The 23,779-nt window shown below is 40.9% G+C and overlaps 1 protein-coding gene across 1 annotated transcript in view; it reads right to left on the bottom strand.

The window, feature by feature from the left end:
- The window catches only part of LOC309508551 (uncharacterized protein), a gene marked incomplete at its 3' end in the record, with an annotated part of 70,184 nt that overhangs the window by 29,956 nt on the left and 16,449 nt on the right, over positions 1-23,779 (bottom strand). Inside the window, exons 4-7 of the mRNA XM_082183153.1 lie at positions 17,563-17,626; positions 17,121-17,409; positions 6,795-8,102; positions 3,679-3,983 (exon numbers count right to left, since the gene is read on the bottom strand). Coding sequence (XP_082039279.1) covers positions 3,679-3,983; positions 6,795-8,102; positions 17,121-17,178 — 1,671 coding nt within the window. The 5' untranslated portion in view covers positions 17,179-17,409; positions 17,563-17,626. The remainder of the gene's footprint in view (positions 1-3,678; positions 3,984-6,794; positions 8,103-17,120; positions 17,410-17,562; positions 17,627-23,779) is intronic.

Genomic DNA, 23,779 nt, shown 5'->3' with positions numbered 1-23,779 from the left:
TACTCGTGATTCCCAGAAGACGATGGAGAATAAGCCGGTAAGATCGCTTCAATTATCCGCTGAGAAGTTAGAGAAAAGCAGGGGAGAGCCCCAGCATGGGCGGGATGAGCGTAATCCCGAGGGAGAGCATGCACGAGATGGAAGAAATGTGCTGATTAGCGCGCTATCGCCCAATAATCCTTTTCTGCCGCTTTTGCTGAACGAATGTGATCAAGAATATTCCCTTAAAGCTAGACCACGGTCCTCCGCACCCTGTTTTACCATGTCTCGTGCTTTTGGTGAACATGATTTCATCGCGAGCACTCCGATCGCGGGAGGTCGCGGGCGCGGCCGGGCGGCTGACCCGGAAACGGAAATCAGCGAGGATCAAAACATCCGGCCTGGAACGCGGATCGCGGAAAGAGACGCTGGTAAACAGAGATGCTGTACATGGGTCAAGGCGGATGAAGCCCGTTCTATCTATCCTGAAGATTCAAGCTACAGTTATAATCATCCCCAAACGAGCCATATGCATGTCAAAGAGGGGCTTTTTGGCGAGCTGTACAGCTCCGTTGGTAGCCAAGCTAATCCATTTGTTTTACCAGAACAGATTAATAAACCTTATTCCATCGCTCCCTCTTACAACGTTCAGTGGCCAACTGCACTGCCATATAACTCCCCCCACCAAATGAGCTGTGTCCATAAGCACCCGGACTAATGAATAACGAATAATGAGTAATATGAGACAAACAATGGAAACTCAACCAGTGTGGGGCATGTGTCCAACCTTATCAGCTACCTCTCCTCCCTGGCCCTTAGCGGCTCCAGCCAGAGAACCCATACCCACCGGCTGCTCCTTTTCTAACCGGCCAATGCAATCCGTCACACTCATGCCTGACCGAGGGTCTTGTAAAACCCGTAGCTGTCTGAAATTGGGGCGCTATGATGGTCATTCTTCTTATGAGGCGTTCCGGAAGAAGTTCGAGCTGGTGGCCGAGGCTAATGGCTGGGACGAAGCTGAGAGAGTGGGCCAACTCGCAGCGGCTTTAGATGGCGATGCACAACAGGTACTGCTGGATGTCCAGGGAAGTCAGGTGTATAGTGTTCACGCGTTGCATCAGGCTTTGTCTCGCCGCTTTGGGGACACTACACCCCCGATGGCCTTACGGCAGCAGTTTCAGGAGCGTATCCGTCAACCAAAAGAACCCCTGGGTGTGTTTATGGCTGACCTGCGACACTTAGCCCATCGCAGCTACCCAACATTCAGCGAAAGCGTGAGGGATGCATTGGTTCTGGACGCGTTTGTGCGGGGATTGACCCCAGATCGGTTGCGGCAGCAAGTACGAATAGCTCAGCCATCTAACTTTGATGAAGCCCTTGATCAAGCGCAGGTTATAGAGGGGATATTGGAGGAACGGCTCAACGGAACGGTAAGCATCAATAATGTTGGCCGCCCCAGGGTTTTTGCTGCATGTTCCGGGGATCAGACTCAGTTGCAAACTGTTAAGGTGAATACGTCCCAGAGGGAGCTTATGGTTTGTTGGCGCTGTGGAAAAACAGGTCATTTGCGCCGGGAATGTGCGACCCTGGATGTGGCTGTGTCCACTACGCCGTCGGGAAATGGACAGGGGTCGGAGTAGAGGGAGGTGCTCTCGGCCCATCAGCCATTTCAGAACCTCCCTGTGGATCATCTGTTGCTTTGGTTAGTCCAGTAGAGTGCTGCCGAATTGAGGCCAAAGTGGATGGACAACTGGTCCGGGCCTTGTTGGATACTGGCTCTACAGTCACCATTATTCATCCTAAATTCTTGACAAGGAGGGTCCTTCAGACAGCTCGTTTTCCCCTGGCCACTGTCATGGGTGAGAAAGCAACTTTGATGGGCCGTTGTGAGGCGGAAATCTGTGTGGAGGGACACAGTACAGTTATGTGGGTTTGGGCCGCTGAGATTCCAGAATATTCTCTCCTGGGTATCGATTTCCTACACCAGGCAGCTGCGGTTTTGGACTTGATGGCAGCGACCCTAACGCTAGCTGGAAAATGTTCGGTACCAATTCACTTTAATTCTATATGGACGGGTCCTCAGTCGCGCTACGTGGGTCATCTGAATCCTAGCTCACAAGCCCAGGGAGTCCCAGGTCCAAACTCTTCAATTTTGTCACCAACGTTACAGTCTGTAGTGACACAATTGTCTGGCTCTGCAGTCAGGCTTTCCACCATTCCACCACCAGCCGTCTCTGATAGTGGGAACTGCAGTCAGGTTGGGGAGAGCCCAGTTTTGATGCAAGCAGCAAAAGCTGTTTGGGAGAGAAGTAGTGAGGGTTTGGAAGAACAGCAGAAGCAGAAATTATGGCGAGTGATGAAACGCCATGATACCCTCTTTGCTGCCTCAGCCAGTGATGTCGGGCAGACGAAGTTGGTACAACATTGTATAAACACGGGGGATGCACCACCCATCCGGCAACGTGCGCGACGGTTACCTCCCATAAGGCAGTCAGCTGCAGATCACTGCCTAGAAGAGATGAAAGCTTCGGGAATTATAGAGCCATCGGAAAGCCCGTGGGCCTTGCCAGTGGTATTGGTCCCCAAGAAGGACGGCGGCTGGCGTTTCTGTGTCGACTTCAGACGCCTGAATGAGGTGACTGTCAAGGATTCCTACCCGATTCCGCGGGTTGATGAGTCTCTGGATCGGATCACTGGGTCCAGGTGGTTCTCTTCACTAGATCTGCGTAGCGGGTATTGGCAGGTCCCTCTCAGTGCTGACGCGAGACCGAAGACTGCCTTCACGACAGGGACAGGCCTCTGGCAATTCAAGACCATGCCCTTTGGTCTGTGCAACGCTCCGGCAACCTTTGAGCGGCTGATGGAGCGGGTGCTCCAGGGTATTCCGAGAGAGGTGTGCCTGGTCTATTTGGACGACATTTTAGTGGATGGAAAAGACTTTGAATCGGCCTTGAGTGCTCTTGATCTAGTCATGACCAGATTAGCCCAGGCTGGTCTGAAATTGCACACGGAGAAGTGCCAGCTGATGCAGAAAGCCGTGACCTTCTTAGGCCATTATGTGAGCGCGGCAGGGGTGGCCACTGATGAGCAGAAGACAGCAGCTGTTCGCGATTGGCCGGTCCCGTGCAGCCTTAGGCAGTTGCGAGCTTTCCTAGGACTAGCGTCGTATTACCGGAAATTCGTTCCTGGGTTTCCCACTGTTGCTGCTCCCCTCCATGAGTTGACAAAGAAATTACAGCGGTTCCAGTGGGGGCAAGAACAGCAGCAGGCTTTTGAAAGCCTGAAGGAGGCTTTGTGTCATACGCCAGTCTTGGCCACCCCAGACCCTAGATTGCCATTCATCCTGGATACAGACGCCAGCAATGTAGGTCTGGGTGCGGTTCTCTCCCAGGAGGGGGAAAAGGGAGAGAGGGTGATTGCCTACTACAGTCGGGCCTTCAACAGGGCGGAGCGTAATTACTGTGTGACCCGACGAGAACTCTTAGCCGTGGTGGAGGCAGTCAGCCATTTCAGACATCACCTCTGCGGCCTTCATTTCGTGATCCGAGCGGATCATGCGTCCCTACGTTGGTTGTTGTCTTTCCGGGAGCCAGAGGGACAGGTGGCACGGTGGATAGAACGCCTGCAGGAGTTTCAGTTCACAATTCAGCATCGCAAGGGGGAAAGTCACCAGAATGCGGATGGGTTGTCAAGGCGCACCTGTATGGCATCCTGCCCACAATGTGAGCGGCTGGCTGGATATGCGATGCAGGGACCGGCTGAAATGAACCCGGAGATGGGGATGGAGGTGTCTTGTTGTGCAGTGCTGCCTGATTCAAATGTAGCATGGGCCGCTGAGCAGCGCAAGGACCCCGAGCTCCAGGTAGTTATCGACTGGGTGGAAGCCGGGAGGAGGCCTACGTGGGAAGAGGTCATGGCTTTTGGACCAGTGGTGAGGGGGTTGTGGTCCATGCGGGATGGCCTGGCATTGAATTTGGGATTGTTGCAGAGAGGATTTGTGGAACCTGTGACCGGTGTAACCAGGTGGCAGACAGTAGTGCCTAAGTCCTGTCACCGCTTGGTGCTGGAAGCAATGCATGGACAACCGGGGGTAGGACATTTTGGAGTAAACAAAACATTAAAACGAGTTCGGCAAGAGTTCTATTGGCACACCTGCCGTAGGGATGTGGAATCATTCTGTCGTCGGTGTGACGCCTGCACTGCTAAAAAAGGTCCAACAGGCCGGTCTCATGCCCCGCTACAACAACGGCTGGTAGGTTGCCCCATGGATCGTGTGGCAGTAGATGTACTAGGACCTTTTCCACAGACCCCTCGAGGAAATCGGTTTGTGGTAGTCGTAATGGACTACTTTACAAAATGGCCAGAGGCCTATGCTGTTCCCAACCAGGAGGCGGGGACAGTGGCGGATGTCCTGTTGGAAGGTCTGTTTGCTCGCTTTGGGGTTCCCTCTGAGATGCATACTGATCAGGGGAGGAACTTTGAGTCTCATGTGTTCTCTGAGTTCTGTCGGCAGTTGGGTATCCGGAAGACAAGGACAACTCCCCTACACCCCCAGAGTGATGGGTTAGTAGAGAGGTACAATCGAACACTGGCCACCCAGCTAGCCCTGTGTGTGAGCCAGGATCAAAAGGACTGGGGTCTTCAGTTGCCGATGGTCCTGCTTGCAAGTCGGAGTGCGGTGCAGGAGACCACTGGATGTACGCCAGCTCTCCTCATGCTGGGTAGAGAATTGTGAACCCCATCCTCCCTGCTGATGGGTCAACCGCCAGATGCACCAAAGGCCCCACCCGGATTGGAGTATGCCCATCAGCTTCAGGACCGGCTGCAGTCAGCCCATGAGTTTGCTCGTCGTCAGGTCGTGATTTTAATGATGGAGAGCTGGTATGGGTCTATAGTCCAAAGAGGAAAAAGGGACGTTCACCTAAGCTGGATTGTGCCTGGGTAGGACCCTGTTATGTAGTGAAGAGGCTTGGAGAGTCTGTTTATCGTATTCGGAAGAGGCCTGGGGGACAGGCTGTGGTGTTACACCGGAACAGGATGGCCCCATATTTGGGAGAACGGCAACCCTTCAAGAGCAGAGGACAGTGGCAGACCGCTGGGGCGACCCACCCTGCGGACGGAGGAGCTGGAGACGCAGCGTCGGACAAGGGGTGGGGAACCTCAGCGGGCTGTGAAGAGGGTGACCCTTTGACCCAGGCTCCTGGGGGCACTCTGGATACTCTCGGAGGAGCTGGAGACGCAGCGCCGGGAGGGTCTGGAGTTCTTCTGGGGCGGTCTGGGTTGGGGGCGCCTGAAGATTGCACCATGAGTCTGGATCATCGTTCGAAGGGCAGCAGACATCGCAATGGAGGCCATCGTATCACCCCGGAGATGGAGTACCGGCCGACTACCCCCTTGAGGCATGGGCTACCTGCCACTGGGTCGCAGCAGACCCCAAGAGCGAGGATTGGATCACAGCTTCGGCCCAGAAATCCATTTAATGGATTTCACCTTCCTCGGGGACGAGGAAATTTGAGGAGGGGGCAATGTGGTGCTGACACTGTTTATTCTCTGTTATAAATATGCCTACTTGATTTACTTACTGTTTGGGGGGAGGTGTCCGGGAGGGAAATGGTTAAGGGGGAGGGGCTTAGGGAGGTAAGGGTGGTTTTTGATAGGAGACTAGAAAAGAAGAAGAAGAAGTGAGGAAGGACATATCTCTGTTTTGGGGAACAGTTAGGACACCTCCTGATACCCGTGTTTAGGCTGTAAACGTTCAGGAAATAAAACTCAGCCGTTTTGGTGCTTATAAACCGGATCCTCATCTCCTGTCTGTTTCTCTGGGAAAGTGCACGACGTCACACTATAGGAGGAAAACCATTTCCCATTTATCTTGAAGAACATGGGGGCCCATCAGGACTGCCTGCATAGGGCCCGGGATCTTGTGCTACGTCACTGTTAATTAATAATGTTGGATATGTAAAGGTAACCAGGAACAGGCCAACATCACTGGGACGCCAGGTATCACCGTTGAGCCCTCCTGTGATGTGGTGGGCTCATCAATGAAACATCAGTGAAAGAGGGAGCCCACCGGATGACTCAGATGACGTGCCTACCCTCCCATAATTGATGACAAACTGCCTCCCATAATTCCTATTCTGCAACATCAAAATATCTGCAAATGTCAAGATCAAGGATTCAAGGATTTAATTGGTACGTGCTCTCACATAAAGCAGATTTACATCTTGTCCTGTGTTTAAAAACTTTCAGTCACATGACGTCAGTGGGACAAAGTATGGAAGACTGTTTCCATCACAGTTATATAATACAAATATGCAAGTCACAATAATGATAAATGTTGTCATAATTATGACTTAGTATCTTATAATAAACTTTCACATAATAATGGGACACTTTCTTGCAATAGGATACCTTCTCATACCTTCTCATTATAAAAACATACAGTAAATCCCATAATAATCAGCTACATCATATTAATGACTTACAACTCATAATAAAAGATAATTTCTCATAATCAAATAATTTCTTGATACTTTCTCATAATGATGTACATCTCGTAATGAGAAACTTTCTAGTAATGACTTGATATCTCAATGTTTTTTTTTTTTAATAATGAGATAGCTTCTCAAAATTATGACTTAATATCTCATAATAATTAGAAACTTTCTCATAATAACTTAACATTGCATAATAACGAGATGCTTTCTCATAATAAGGACTAAACATCTCATAATAATGTACAAAATGTGAATCCAATAGCAAGCAACCACCAAGATGTCCTGTTGCTCATCATGGCTGTTAGGAAACTAACTTACACAGGAGAGACGTGTGCGGCTTCTCTCTAGTGTGGATCCTCTCATGTCTTTTCAAATCTGCTGACCGACTGAATCTCTTATCACAGTGTGAACACTTGTAAGGTTTTTCTCCAGTGTGGATCATCTCATGTCTTTTCAAATCTGCTGACTGACTGAATCTCTTGTCACAGTGTGAACACTTGTAAGGTTTTTCTCCAGTGTGAATTCTCTGGTGCAGTTTTAAACTGTCCGCTGTAATAAAAGTCTTTTCACACTCAAAGCACATGTACTCTCTCACACCAGTGTGTCTTTTCTGATGTTTATGTAAATATGACAGCAGTGAAAAACTCTTTCCACACACAGAACATGAATGCGGCTTCTCCTTCGTATGAACTGTCAGGTGTCTCTTCAGGTGTGATGCACAAAGAAATGTATTGGCGCATTGATCACAAGTGAACGGCTTCTCGCCTGTATGAACTCTCGTGTGAATCTGAAGTGTTTGTTTGTCCGAGAATCTCTTTTCACACTGATCACATGCGTACGGCTTCTCTCCAGTGTGGATCCTCATGTGTCTCTCAAGGTTAGTTTTTTGTGTGAAGCTCTTCCCGCACTGATCACACGTGAATGGTTTCTCTGCAGTGTGAATTTTCATGTGAATATCAAGAGTTTGTTTTTCTGAATAACTCTTTTTGCACTGATCACACTTAAATGGCTTCTCTCCAGTGTGGATCCTCATGTGGGTCTCAAGACTTTGTTTGGTTGTGTAACTCTTTCCACACTGAGTGCAGGTGAAAGATTTTTTGGCTCTTCTTTTCTTTAAAAATGTCTTTTTAGTCTTTGAGCGACTCAAAGGTTTTTCTCCAGGTTTGACATGATGTTCCTCCTCCACTTCACTCAGTTCTTCACTCTCCTTCTTCACTTCACTCAGCTCTTCACTCTCCTCCTTCACTTCACTCAGTTCTTCACTCTCCTCCTTCACTTCACTCGGTTCTTCACTCTCCTCCTTCACTTCTTCACTCTCCTCCTTCACTTCACTCAGTTCTTCACTCTCCTCCTTCACTTCATTCAGTTCTTCACTCTCCTCCTTCACTTCACTCAGTTCTTCACTCTCCTCCTTCACTTCACTCAGTTCTTCACTCTCCTCCTTCACTTCACTCAGTTCTTCACTCTCCTCCTTCACTTCACTCAGTTCTTCACTTTCCTCCTTCACTTCACTCAGTTCTTCTCTCTCCTCCTTCACTTCACTCAGTTCTTCACTCTCCTCCTTCACTTCGATCAGTTCTTCACTTTCCTCCTTCACTTCACTCAGTTCTTCACTCTCCACCAGGTCTAACATGAAAGAGAAAGAGTTATTTCCTTTTCAGTACAACAAAAATAATTCAAAGAGAGGAATATGAAGTGAAAGAACATACAAAAGAGCTCTGATGTAATAACAAAAAGTACTTTCCATAAATGAGGTACATTGATAATAATTATTTTTTTAAACATTATAGACACAAATCCCATGTTTCTGTAGAAATAACTATTAAATATATTTGATTAATGACACAATTATCTAATGTACAGCGGCTTTATCTATTCAATGGTCATGAAGAGCGCTATGTAGAGTGTGTAGAGAGCTATTAAATACATACCCGTCTTACACTAATATTAACAACTTTATAACACAACAATAAATAACTCAAAACAAACTCTCTTTAATACTGCAAATACCATGTAGAACATTTGATTCCCGAGATGCAGAATCACAGAATCCAGTCACTAATGGAACTTACTGTATAAAACAGAACGTCACACAAACCAAATATAAAACAGAGCTAATGACAACGGGATGGTTTTGATTCTGAAGAGACTGCAGGTAAGAGGAAATGTTTGCGTTGCGCTATCTAAGCACTAATAACTGCGTTTGGTGGCTTCGTGTAAATGTGCGTGTTATGGACTTGGGTATTTATCATTGTTATTTTGGTATCTGTGATTAGGTTAGTGGTTAAATTGCTGAGCCTAAACGCCTAGTAGTGTTAACAATCATTTAAAAAAGTATATTATCAAGAAATGATTAATATATTCAGTTTGCTCAAATTAATGTTCTGTCTAAAATTCACTGTCTTAATGTGAAATCAATTCATTTGTTAGAATATTTATTATGGTAAACATGGTTAAATTCCCTTCGAATGAAATACAAATCTGCTGATAAAAGCTAGCTCTTTGAAAACTTATTTGCTATGGTGTAAAATAGTATTAATAAAAAGAAATAGTATTGTGCTAACACTTACTAAATTAAACCCGTATAAATTATGTACGATGTGAAATTGTGGTGGTTTAATTCATGTGCATTGCTGTAAATATTTACACTGCTTTGTTGTGTGTGGTTTTAAAGGTTTTTCACCTACTGAAAATTCTACAATAAATTGAGAAAAGGCAACTTAAGTCTCATTCTTGTTCAATTCAGAAGTAAGGAACCGCTTTCAAGTGTGGGACCCGTGCAACTTAGAGCATTTGACAATTTCAACCTCCCTCTACTGAACATTTGTTGAAAATCTGTACCATTTCATAGTTTAACTTATTATCTAAAAGTGATGAATGCTTGAATGTTTCTAACATGAATGTTCTTCAGCATCATGAATGAATGAAGAATAAACACCAACCTCTTTGTTCTTCAGGATCTTCAGTGTGTTTCATTCTGCAGGGTTCTGGATCACACATGTTCTCACTGTCCTCTTTAATAAACTCAGTCTTTGCAGATTTCAGCTCCTCCTGATGCTCTGATGCTCGTCTTCACTTGTAGCTGATGGGAAATTACAGTATTTATTGGGGAATTGTTGTGGGAGGAGCTTCACTGATGATGTAATTGATGTGGGAGGAGCTTCATTGTCCATGTGACTGCTGTGGGCGGAGCATCACTGACTGAACTGCAGATTGGTTGGAGGAGATGATCTGACAAAACCAAAAATACATCAGTAACTAAGTTTATTTTTATAGGGTCAAAGACCAGATGTAAAAAACAAACAAAAAAACACATTAAATGCAAGTAAACTGTCCATTTTAATGTTTAAAATATATTTTCAACTATAAAAAGCGTCACCATGGCAACAGCGCCAGACAAAAAGAGGTCTTCATATTTCTCCCCAGCAGAACTGGATGAGCTTCTGCAAGCATATGGAGAGTACGAACATTATTATTATTTTTTATATATCAGCTCCAGCAGTGAAGGACAGAGAGTTAGCTAGGGAGAAAATAGTTGCTCGAGTCAATGCGTACGTTTACATTTTAATTAGTTATACAGTGTTGGGTGTAATTAATTACCAAGTAATCTAAATACTGTAATTTAATTAAAGGGATTACTCTTAATTCTTCTGTAATTTAAAGTAAAATCTGATGTAATTGCATTAGACTATAGAAAAATTCTGCATATTTAATATACATTTTTAAAAGGTATATTTTTAATGTAACCTTCTCCCTCTACACACTTTGGTCAGTTCAAGAATAATTCATGCAATTGTATATTGTTTATTTGAAAGCATTAAAAGTGCAGTTTCTTGTCTCTCCTTGTATTGTTCAAGTGGTTGAGGTTGATGGGATTTAGTAATTAGTAATAAGTAGACCAATACCTTATAAAGATAGTCATTATTACATTAACCTAATTACACTGCTGAATGTGTCATTTGTAGTTAGTAATAACTATTTTAGAGTAACTTGCCCTACTGTTATAATATCAGAGGTGAAACTGGAAGAACAGTATGTTATTCAACCTAATTTTAATTTTCATTTAGATGCAATCCAGCAGGCATTAAAAGAACATGGCAGCAGCTGAAAATTGTATATACTGTATATATATTATTGTTTTATTAAATTTTTTGCTGTATACTCTTTTTTGTCTTTTATCCATATGCTAATTGGCACAATTCATAATGTATCTGTCTGTCTATCGTTAAACAATATGCAATTTCATACATTTTTATTTCTATTTCTAATATTATTCTGTTTCTTTATTTAAATAAGGGAAAATATCTAGAAAGTAGTAAAGAACTGTAAGAAAAGCATTTGACCAAAAAAATACATTTGTATTTGTAACCAACAAATCCCCTCAGTCTGCTGACACCAATGAAATGAGCTTTAAGTGTCAATTCACAGGAGATCTGAAGACATCAGCATAATAAATGAGGTGAAAACAGGAACTATTGTCATGAAATAAAGAGTGTTTTCAGCAGATCTGTTAATATTGATGAGCCTCAGACTATCAACACTCATTCAACAAGCCATTCAGGATCATCAGCAGATCATCTCACTTTATTCTGAGTGTTTGCTGTTAGAAACACATTATTTGAGTCAGGATACATGATTAAGCCTGAGCAGCCTGTTAAACTGCTCTAGTGAAAGAAAATACTGTAATTTCTTGTAAAAAAACCCCATCAAAAACACACTATCATCTTTATCAAACAACTTTATCCTCCACTACAGCAAAATAACTACAGCGGCATATTATCACCTCTGTCAAATTTCTGACCATAATACTGTTCACTTGATCCCTATTTCCAAGACAGCCCTAAAGAGCTGCAAACCTCTGGTTAAATCTATCAATGTATGGTTAGAAGCCAGTGTAGAAGCACTGAAAGACTGTTTTTATGCACAGACTGGGTCATTTATTTAGTGAGCGAAGCCTGGACCTTTCCTCAGAAGATACCACAGATTACATATAATTCTGTTCTGACGCTGTGATCCCAAAACGGAATATAAAAGTCTTCCCAATAATAAGCCTTATATTACAAAGGAGGTAAAGGGTTGTATTAAGACCAAAAAAAAAAAAAAAAAAAAAAAAAAAAAACAGGCATTTAGGATTATTGACCACTTAAAACTTAAAGGGACACTTCACCCATTTGCATTAAGCTTTGTATCGTTAGAAACACACTCATATTCTTGAATGGTCGTGCATTATTCCCCCATTTTACCCTGAGACGGGAGAAATACGGATTTCAGTGTTGCAGATCCTGCTTATAATGATGTAAAAATCTCATTTCTTTGTAGAGGAACATACTGTTCACTCATTCCTCATCTTTCCCAGGGGATGGGACCCGCTCACATTACAGACCTATTACAGATCAGTGGGTGGGACTTCACTTGCAGAAACTAAAAGCAATATCTGCCATCTTGTTTGGAAGCTAAGCTCACCTGTTAGCTTAGCTTCCAAACAAGATGGCGGATATTGCTTTTATGGAGCCAGATGTGAAGTTACGACAATGGCGGAGCCCGGACTGGCTCGAGCTGGGGCGGACTGGTGGTGACTGTGCTCTCGCAGAGATAAAGTCCGTCTGCTGCAAACAATTTCAACGATGCCTATTTCTCCTGGACGGAATCTCTGAATCAGACGAGGACACGGATGTTTGTATTGGGAACCATCCTAGTTTCGCACCGCACATGGACACCGGCGTCCTGGAGACATGTTCTGGATTAGTGGGAGTGACTTGCGGAGCTGTGCAATGTGGTGCATCACCGTTGAGCCCTCCAGTGATGTCATGGGCTCATCAATGAAACATCAGTGAAAGAGGGAGCCCACCGGATGACTCCGATGACGTGCCTACCCTCCCATATTTGATGACAAACTGCCTCCCATAATTCCTATTCTGCAACCTCAAAATATCTGCAAATGTCAAGATCAAGGATTCAAGGATTTAATTGGTACATGCTCTCACATAAAGGAGATTTACATCTTGTCCTGTGTTTAAAAACTTTCAGTCACATAATGTCCGTGGGACAAAGTATGGAAGACTGTTTCCATCACAGTTACAGTATATAATACAAATATGTAAGTCACAATAATGATAAATGTTGTCATAATTAAGACTTAGTATCTTATAATAAACTTTCACATAATAATGGGACACTTTCCTGCAATAAGATCCCTTCTCATACCTTCTCATTATAAAAAAACATACAGTAAATCCCATAATAATCAGCTACATCATATTAATGACTTACAACTCATAATAAAAGATAATTTCTCATAATCAAATACTTTCTTGATACTTTCTCATAATGATGTACATCTCGTAATGAGAAACTTTCTAGTAATGACTTGATATCTCAATGTTTTTTTTGTAACAATGAGATAGCTTCTCAAAATTATGACTTAATATCTCATAATAATTAGAAACTTTCGTAATAACTTAACATTGCATAATAACGAGATGCTTTCTCATAATAAGGACTAAACATCTCATAATAAGAAATGTTCTAATAATAATGAGATACTTTCTCATAATTATAACTCAGTATCTCATAATAATGTAAAAAAAATGTGAATCCAAATGTCCTGTTGCTCATCATGGCTGTTAGGAAACTAACTTACACAGGAGAGACGTGTGCGGCTTCTCTCTAGTGTGGATCCTCTCATGTATTTTCAGAGATGATGACTGACTGAATCTCTTGTCACAGTGTGAACACTTGTAAGGTTTTTCTCCAGTGTGAATCCCCTGATGCAGTTTAAAATGTCCAGCTGTAATAAAAGTCTTCTCACACTCAAAGCACATGTACTCTCTCACACCAGTGTGAATTTTCTGATGTTTATATAAATATTGCAGCCGTGAAAAACTCTTTCCACACTCAGAACATGAATGCGGCTTCTCCTTCATATGAACTGCCAGGTGTGTCTTCAGGTTTGATGTACAAAGAAATGTTTTCCCACACTGATCACATGAGAACGGCTTCTCGCCTGTATGAACTCTCGTGTGAATCTCAAGATGTTGTTTGTTTGAGAATCTCTTTTCACACTGATCACATGCGTACGGCTTCTCTCCAGTGTGGATCCTCATGTGGATCTTAAGGTTATTTTTTTGTGTGAAGCTCTTCCCGCACTGATCACATGTGGCCGGTCTCTCTCCTGTATGAACTCTCATGTGAATCTTAAGATATGTTTTGTTTGAGAATCTCTTTTCACACTGATCACACATGAATGGTTTCTCTCCAGTGTGAATTCTCATGTGAACATCAAGAGTTTGTTTTTCTGAGTAACTCTTTCCACACTGATCACATGCGTACGGCTTTTCTCCGGTGTGGATCCTCATGTGATGCTCAAGATTTCGTTTGGTTGTAAAACTATTTCCACACTGATTGCATGCATATGACTTCTCTCCAGTGTGGATCCTCATGTGAACATCAAGATGTACTTTTTGTTTAAAGCTCTTCCCGCACTGATCACACGTGTGCGGTCTCTCGCCTGTATGAACTCTCATGTGAATTTCAAGATTTTGTTTGGTTGAGAATCTCTTTCCACACTGATCACACTTAAACGGCTTCTCTCCAGTGTGGATCCTCATGTGGGTCTCAAGACTATGTTTGGCTGTGTAACTCTTTCCACACTGAGTGCAGGTGAAAGATTTCTTGGCTCTTCTTTTCTTTAAAAGTGTCTGTTTAGTCTTTGAGCGACTCAAATGTTTTTCAACAGGTTTGACATGATGTTCCTCCTCCACTTCACTCAGTTCTTCTCTCTCCTCCTTCACTTCACTCTCCATCAGGTCTGACATGAAAGAGAAAGAGTTATTTCCTTTTCAGTACAACAAAAATAATTCAAAGAGATAGGGATGTCCCGATACCACTTTTTGCAGAACGAGTCCGATACCGATACTGTAATTTTTGGTACTCGCCGATACCGATACCGTAACCGATACCTGAATTTTCACTGCATTTGTAATTTTTAAATGTATTAGTAGATAAACCAAAAGATTATAAATCATATTAGTTGGCTTAATTTGTTCATCAAATATATATATTTCTTTCAGTTATTTTCATGCTTAATTAAGCCTGCTAAAATGCATTGTATGAGCTTCTTTAAGCCTACTGTCACTGTTCATTCTATTGCTCTATCATATTTTATCTTTCATTTAATAGCACAGCACATATTTAGAGCTGCTTCAGCAGGGCTCAGTGCTGAGGACTGGGTCAGCGGTTCAAATGTTTGTCAAAACCAGTGAAATATCAATTATTTAATCCAATTTTGATACTACAACAAAAACTAGCAGCCTAATTAATGTGAATTTAAAACAAGTAAGCAGTCAGTAACAAAATAAAAACAAACAATCGAATTACAAATAGGACAAATATATACAATATAGAACAAAGAAAGGCTACAAATGAAATAAACAGTGTTTTTAGAGTTTTTCGGGTATCTAACAGTACAGAAATTTGAATAAAGTAATCAAATGTGAAAAAAGCATATTCATTACTGTATGAATTATATATAGATGGATATTTTCTAAAGTTGAAAAGGGTAGCCTATTTAGTCAAGAGCAGTGAGTATTTATTTCTCCTTTGTTTGATTAGCATTAAAACACAGAAGCAGGTTTATCAAACTGCTGCCCCTTTAAGACCGAACGCACAGACCGCACTTGAACATGCTACGTTCATTTGAGATATAACCGACTTTGTTTACTATAGGATACTCACCAAGACGGGCGTTATTACATTGTGTGTGAATTCGTCCGTACAAGCGCAAGACGTGAAAGACAATTTAATTCAGTATTCGCGCTGAGACGCTAGTTTGTGGGGCGCGCGCTTCGGATGTTTGCGTTCATGAAACTTCTTAACCTGCACACGTCCTGGCTGTAATAACGTAGGGAACCACTCGTTATACTTCAGTCAGGTAACAGTTCATGTTTTACTTTACTTAGGCTACATATACGATTTAGTTTTCATCCAAATAACATGTGCTGAGTGAACGATCAGCAATCAAGAGCATTCAACAGAAGTGCGCTCGCTCTCTCGCTCTCTCTCTGTCTCTCTCTCTCTCTCGTCAGTTAACGTTAATAATAAGCTAAAGCTACATGCCTCGTTTAATTTCGTTGCCATTGACATCCGACTGAACAAACTTTCCACTGATGTCTCGTCTGTTTAAACTAAGGCATGTGCTCGACCAGCTCGCGCGTCTATGCCTCAGTTCACCTCGACAAAGCACTCGCGGCGGCCAGTTTCGTTTCGCAAAATGGACGTGGTATCGGTGCGTGGTATCGGCGAATTTTTATGAGTACGAGTACGAGTATTTGAGGACAGTATCGGCCCGATCCCCGATGCCAGTATCGGTATCGGGCCATCCCTACAAAGAGAGGAATATGAAGTGAAAGGACATAAAAGAGCTCTGATGTAATAACAAAAACTACTTTCCATTAATGAGGTACATTGATAATAATAATTTTTAAAAAACATTATAGACACAAATCCCATGTTTCAGTAGAGAGAACTATTAAATATATTTGATCAATGACACAATTATCTAATGTAAAATGTAATTTATTTGACTTAAAACTATTGAATTATTACAGTCCAGTCACACTAGACTTTTAATTCCAATGACTCCCATTCATTCGCATGTGAACGTGGGAAACCAGAAACACAAGTTTCGCTGCGTTCCAGTTCAAGTGGGAACGACAATTAATTATTGGTCATTTATATCATAGTTTAAATAGACATTGCAGAATCACAGAATCCAGTCACTAATGGAACTTACTGTATAAAACAGAACGTCACACAAACCAAATATAAAACAGAGCTAATGACAACGGGATGGTTTTGATTCTGAAGAGACTGCCGGTAAGAGGAAATGTTTGCGTTGCGCTATCTAAGCACTAATAACTGCGTTTGGTGGCTTCGTGTAAATGTGCGTGTTATGGACTTGGGTATTTATCATTGTTATTTTGGTATCTGTGATTAGGTTAGTGTTTAAATTGCTGAGCCTAAACGCCTAGTAGTGTTAACAATCATTAAAAAAAGTATATTATCAAGAAATTATTAATATATTCAGTTTGCTAAAATTAATGTTCTGTCTTAATGTGAAATCAATTCATTTGTTCGAATATTTATTATGGTAAACATGGTTAAATTCCCTTCGAATGAAATACAAATCTGCTGATAAAAGCTAGCTCTTTGAAAACTTATTTGCTATGGTGTAAAATAGTATTAATAAAAAGAAATAGTATTGTGCTAACGCTTACTAAATTAAACCCGTATAAATTATGTACAATGTGAAATTGTGGTGGTTTAATTCATGTGCATTGCTGTAAATATTTACACTGCTTTGTTGTGTGTGGTTTTAAAGGTTTTTCACCTACTGAAAATTCTACAATACAATGAGAAAAGGCAACTTAAGTCTCATTCTTGTTCAATTCAGAAGTAAGGAACCGCTTTCAAGTGTGGGACCCGTGCAACTTAGAACATTTGACAATATCAATCCCTCTACTGAACATTTGTTGAAAATCTGTACCATTTCATAGTTGAACTGTTTATCTAAAAGTGATGAATGCTTGAATGTTTCTAACATGAATGTTCTTCAGCATCATGAATGAATGAAGAATAAACACCAACCTCTTTGTTCTTCAGGATCTTCAGTGTGTTTCATTCTGCAGGGTTCTGGATCACTCATGTTCTCACTGTCCTCTTTAATAAACTCAGTCTTTGCAGATTTCAGCTCTTCCTGATGCTCTGATGCTCGTCTTCACTTGTAGCTGATGGGAAATTACAGTATTTATTGGGGAATTGTTGTGGGAGGAGCTTCACTGATGATGTAATTGATGTGGGAGGAGCTTCATTGTCCATGTGACTGCTGTGGGCGGAGCTTCACTGACTGAACTGCAGATTGGTTGGAGGAGATGATCTGCCAAAACCAAAAATATATCAGTAACTAAGTTTATTTTTATAGGGTCAAAGACCAGATGTAAAAAAAAAACTAAACAAAAAAACACATTAAATGCAAGTAAACTGTCCATTTTAATGTTTAAAATATATTTTCAACTATAAAAAGCGTCACCATGGCAACAGCGCCAGACAAAAAGAGGTCTTCATATTTCTCCCCAGCAGAACTGGATGAGCTTCTGCAAGCATATGGAGAGTACGGACATTATTATTATTTTTTATATATCAGCTCCAGCAGTGAAGGACAGAGAGTTAGCTAGGGAGAAAATAGTTGCTCGAGTCAATGCGTACGTTTACATTTCAATTAGTTATACAGTGTTGGGTGTAATTAATTACCAAGTAATCTAAATACTGTAATTTAATTAAAGGGATTACTCTTAATTCTTAAGTAAAATCTGATGTAATTGCATTAGACTATAGAACAATTCTGTATATTTAACATACATTTTTAAAAGGTATATTTTTTATGTAACCTTCTCCCTCTACACACTTCGGTCAGTTCAAGAATAATTCATGCAATTGTATATTGTTTATTTGAAAGCATTAAAAGTGCAGTTTCTTGTCTCTCCTTGTATTGTTCAAGTGGTTGAGGTTGATATGGGATTTAGTAATTAGTAATAAGTAGACCAATACCTTATAAAGATAGTCATTATTACATTAATCTAATTGAATGTGTCATTTGTAGTTAGTAATAACTATTTTAGAGTAACTTGCCCTACTGTTGTAATATCAGAGGTGAAACTGGAAGAACAGTATGTTATTCAACCTAATTTTAATTTTCATGTAGATGCAATCCAGCAGGCATTAAAAGAACATGGCAGCAGCTGAAAATGTTATATACTATATATATATATATATTATATATATATATTTTTTTTTTTGGCTTTATACTCTTTTTGTCTTTTATCCATATGCTAATTGGCACCATTAATAATGTATCTGTCTGTCTATCGTTAAACAATATATGCAATTTCACAAATTTTTATTTCTATTTATAATATTATTCTGTTTCTTTATTTAAATAAGGGCAAATATATAGAAAGTAGTAAAGAACTGTAAGAAAAGCATTTGACCAAAAAAATACATTTGTATTTGTAACCAACAATTACCCTCAGTCTGTTGACACCAATGAAATGAGCTTTAAGTGTCAATTTACAGGAGATCTGAAGACATCAGCATAATAAATGAGGTGAAAACAGGAACTATTGTCATGAAATAAAGAGTGTTTTCACCAGATCTGTTAATATTGATGAGCCTCAGACTATCAACACTCATTCAACAAGCCATTCAGGATCATCAGCAGATCATCTCACTTTATTCTGAGTGTTTGCTGTTAGAAACACATTATTTGAGTCAGGATAGATGATAAAAGCCTGTAAAACTGCTCTAGTGAAAGACAAAACCGTTATTTATCACAAATTATCAATTTATCACATGGATCAGTGGTTCCCAACCTTTTTTTTTTTACCTTTAAGTTCATAGTAATTGTTCTGACTTCATGAAGCCTCATGGTGTGAATGAAACATCAAACTGACTAGAACAGACTCTATGAAATGTATATATGATACTGGATATCAAGGGTGAAACTGTTAATAATGGAGACAGACAGCAATCTCATTCAGTGTCAGTCATGTGTGCAGTGAAATATAATGTATTAGCCATTTAAAAGCTATTTTGAGAAAATTAAAACATGGAAAGCTCAAAAAGCAATCATATCAGGATACTTCATAACTTTCAGATCTAAAATTATTCCTGATTCAAGCAGAATCACCAGAAAATAAAAACAGACAATAACAATGAGGTGTTGATAAAAATTATAAAGTTTAATCAATCATTACATGAAGCAATTACAGACATTAAGTAAAACTGAAGGAGAATGCGACAGATCTCTCTCTTTACTGACTTATAAGAGCCAAAGCATCTCAAGAGAAGAAGAGAAAAGAAGTGTCCAGTTTCAAAGATACATGAAAGTATATCTTGTGTTTGCGTGGAAGAGTAGAAGTGGAAGAGAAACTAGATGTTCTGATGAAAAACAATGAAGAACGAGTTAAAATAATATCAGATTCATGTCTCTCTTAAAAGTGTTATGGCCTCTTCTTAGGAGGCCACCGGAGGTGATACTTCCGGTGGCGCTGCTCTGTTGCGACCCGGGCTACCTCGTGCTGCTGTCTTGTGTTCGTTTTTATTATTTATTTATTTATTATTATTATTTATTTTTTTACACTGCTCAATCTGGGCACACGATGTACACAATGCTGTTTTTATTAAGAGGACTGATGCTGACTTTAGCCGTATGGCTGATTCCAAGCGATTCCATGCTGGTGAATCAGGACTTGTTGATGTCGGAGGCGGTTCTGTGCTATACCTGTGACCAACTTTTACTGTTCCAGCCTAGTCACACACTCGCCCCCCAGCTACCGAGGGAATTACAGGCGAGAACAGTGGGGGAAAGCCGTCGGATACGGACGCGGAAGAGGGGAAAACGTGGCGGGTGTAAGGCAGAGATTACGGAGAAGGGCAGAAAGACCACCACTACCCTCAATGCTTCTCTGCAACACCCACTCCCTGAGAAGCAAAGTTGAGGAGCTAAGAGTCAATACCAGAGTTCGACATGAGTACCGGGATTACCGGGATTGTGTTCACGGAGACGTGGTTACGAGAGGACGTGCCGGACTCGTTCGTTGCCCTGGAAGGCTTCTCTCTGGTACGCTCTGATAGGAACGACAACTCAGGCAAGAGCAAAGGGAGCGGTATTTGTGTTTACATTAACCAAAAGTGGTGCTCGCAATTCTCCGTGAGAGAGCGGCTCTGTAACTCCGACATAGAACTGGTATGTGTAAGCCTTAGGCCTTTTTATCTTCCACGTGAATTCGGAAACATTTTAATATGTACTGTTTATATTCCACCTAGTGGGAATGCTGCAGACGCAGCTAAACTTACAGCAGACTGTGTTCATAGACAATTAAGTCGTACCCCTGAAGCACCTTGTTTCATTTTAGGGGATTTTAATCATTGTAAACTTGATGCTGTGTTGCCTGGATTCCATCAACATGTGGACTGTAATACGAGAGGCAAAAACATCTTGGACAAATGTTATGGGAATGTTAAGAATGCCTATACAGCTAAGGTTAAATCGCCATTAGGCTCCTCTGATCATAATGCTGTCCATTTAATTCTGACATATAAGTCCATGCTTAAGAGCAGTAAACCACAAACTAAAACTGTATATGTGTGGAATGATGATGGAATTGAAACGTTAAAGGGATGCTTCTCTTGCACTGACTGGAATGTCTTTCAAAGTTTGGATCTAGAGGAGGCCGTAGAGACTATGACAGATTATATACTTTTCTGTAAAGATAATGTGTTAGACCAAAAAATAATAACTATATATCCAAACAATAAATCTTATATCTCCAAGGAAATTAAGGAGTGCATAGTCCAGAAAAAAATGGCTTTTAGGAGAGGAGACCTTGCAGCTATGAAAGATGTACAGAAGGAACTGAATTATAAACTAAGGAAAGCTAGGAGAAAGGAGAGGGAGAAATTTGAGGCCCGTTGTTTGACTATGAATACCAAAAAAATATGGGATTCTATGAAATATATGACAAACATTGTTCCAGCCAAAAGATCCATCAATGTGATAGATGAGGGGGCAAAGGCAAATGGGTTGAACTACTTATATTGTAGATTTGATGTAAGAGACTTCTCACAGGAGCAGGTAAATGCACTGGATGCCTTGTCTATATTGGATAATCCTAAAACAATTATTGACCAGAACATGGTGGAGAGACTGTTTTCACAGGTCTGTCCTAACAAGGCTTCTGGGCCGGACGGCATCTCTGGGCGGTTACTTAAGTCTTGTAGTAGAGAGCTGGCCGAAGCCTGGTGCCCTATTTATCAGAAATCTATAGACACGCATACAGTTCCCTCTATGTGGAAGAGCTCCACTATTATCCCAGTCCCAAAAAAAGCTAGCTGTAAGGAGAATAATGATTATCGTCCAGTAGCACTTACTTCAATAATAATGAAGTGTTTGGAGAAAATTATGATTAATTTTGTAAAAACAGACGTGAGTGGTCTATCAGTTTGAGTTTCAATTTCAGTTTGCTTATAGAAGCAATAGAAGTACAGATGATGCTGTTATAGCTATAACACATTTTATAAATAGGCATTTAGAGGATCCGAGCTCGTATGCATGTCTTTTATTTGTAGATTTTAGCTCAGCTTTTAATATGTTGCAACCACATCTTTTAATTGCAAGGTTGAATGATTTTAAAGTTAATCCACTTATTATAAAATGGTATTATTCTTTTTTGACCAATCGCAGGCAGCAGGTTAGTGTTAAAGGGATAGTTCACTTTGAAATTAAATTTTGGTATGTTTTAGCTTACCTCAAGGGCATCCAAGATGTAGGTGTCTTTTTTTCCGCAGTACATTTAGTCATTTAGCAGACGCCCTTATCCAAAGCGACTTACAAATTAGGACTAAATTCAGCGAGTCATCATAAAGAGGCAAAAGCAACAACAACGCAGGAAGTGCTCAAAATACGAAGTTCAGGTATTATTCAGAGTAGCATAAGCCTGATAAGTGATGTTTCAAAGGGAAAGGAAATTATTATTATTATTATTATTATTATTTTTTTTTCTATAAGGTTAAGTGCTCACGGAAGAGATTGGTTTTCAGCTGTTTTTTGAATGTTGTCAGGGATTCTGCATTCCGGATGAGGGTGGGGAGAGCGTTCCACCAGCATGGAACTGTAAATGAGAATGTTCTGGAAAGTGATTTTGTGGCTTTCTGTGATGGAACCACGAGACGTCGCTCGTTGACCGATCTTAGGTGTCTGGTAGGGATGTAGACTCGTAGGAGTGAGTGAAAGTAGGAGGGAGCTGAGCCTGTGATAGTTCTGTAAGCAAGCGTCAGTGCCTTGAACTTGATGCGAGCAGCTAGAGGTAGCCAGTGCAGAGAGATGAACAGAGGAGTGACGTGGGCCCTCTTGGGCTCGTTGAAGACAAGACGAGCTGCAGCATTCTGGATCATCTGTAGGGGTTTGGTCGCACATGCTGGGAGTCCAGCCAGAAGGGCATTAGTTTCAATTTTGATATTTTTAGGTCAAACCGTTCTTGTCTGTCAGTCATATAATGCAGGTCGATGGTCACTGTCTCAAAGAGCATGCACAGAGTCCAAATTAAAACAATTCCCCGTCGTCCAAATTAAACAATTCCCCATCGTAAGTACACATTGATGGCCTAAGACACGAAACGAGCGGTTTGTGTGAGAAAACGAACAGTATTTATATCGTTTTTACCTCTTATACACAGCCATGTCGAAGTGATCTGATCTGACGTGTACGCAGACTGGTGCATAGATATATACACACTAGAACAGTGTTTCCCAAACTTTTTTTCTGGGGACCCACATTTTAAAGTCGATAAATCCTTGTGACCCAATAAACATTAGGCCCATATAGTTCATATATCACGAAGAGAATTTATGCATTAACAAAATATGTATGACCATTTTTAAGGTCAGTTAAGCTTCCACTTAACTATTTAAAAGAGATACAGATATTTGACAAAGCACAATTTTTTTTTATTTACCTGTTGTTGACAATAAGTAAAATGCAGAGGTGAAATGAGAAAGGAAGAGTTGACAGGGCATCTCATTGTTTTCATATTCTCATCATTACAGTGTACACAATTTATACTTAATGAGACAAAGTGCAAAATAGGGCAGTTAATCATTTATTTTTCTTCCTATCATCAATAAAACCAGACAGAATCAATGCATGCCTTTCATATAACATTCAATGCTTTGCCCATCTACCAGAATAATATGAAAATTAAGTTAAATCAAAAACAAGTTTCTTACTGAAATATTTTTTGAGAACTTTTTTATGCACCCACTGTAATATACACATTTTATAAAGTGCACAGTATGACAGGCTCTCATTTTTTCCTCTCAAAACAAAAATATGTATGCAAACAATCTTTAGAACAATAGTAATATGAACCTTCAGAGCTATCAAAAACATGCCTTTTTAAGTTTTTTTTTATTTTTTTTTTTATGTTGGTCAGGCAGAAGAAGAGTAATGTTTAAGTGCACCAGTCCTTATCATCATTGTTTCACCAAATCAAGGCAGTTTACCCGGCTAATGGGAGAGATGGGCCTGCTTGTTTTTTACAATTACATTCCAGTTTGGTGTACATGAGGAGAGTGCAACACGCATATCAGGTGCAGCATTCAGTCTATTCCTGTATTTTGTCTTTATTTTTGTGAGAACTGAGAACCCAACTTCACATTTGTATGTAGTTGTAAAAGGAATAAGCAACAGT

This window comes from Leuciscus leuciscus (genome assembly GCF_965113295.1).
Source record: "Leuciscus leuciscus genome assembly, chromosome: 1".
In the NCBI taxonomy this organism is placed as follows: Eukaryota; Metazoa; Chordata; class Actinopteri; order Cypriniformes; family Leuciscidae; genus Leuciscus; species Leuciscus leuciscus.
The sequence above is the reverse complement of the archived record's forward strand: the minus strand, read 5'-3'. Positions and strand labels throughout refer to the sequence as shown.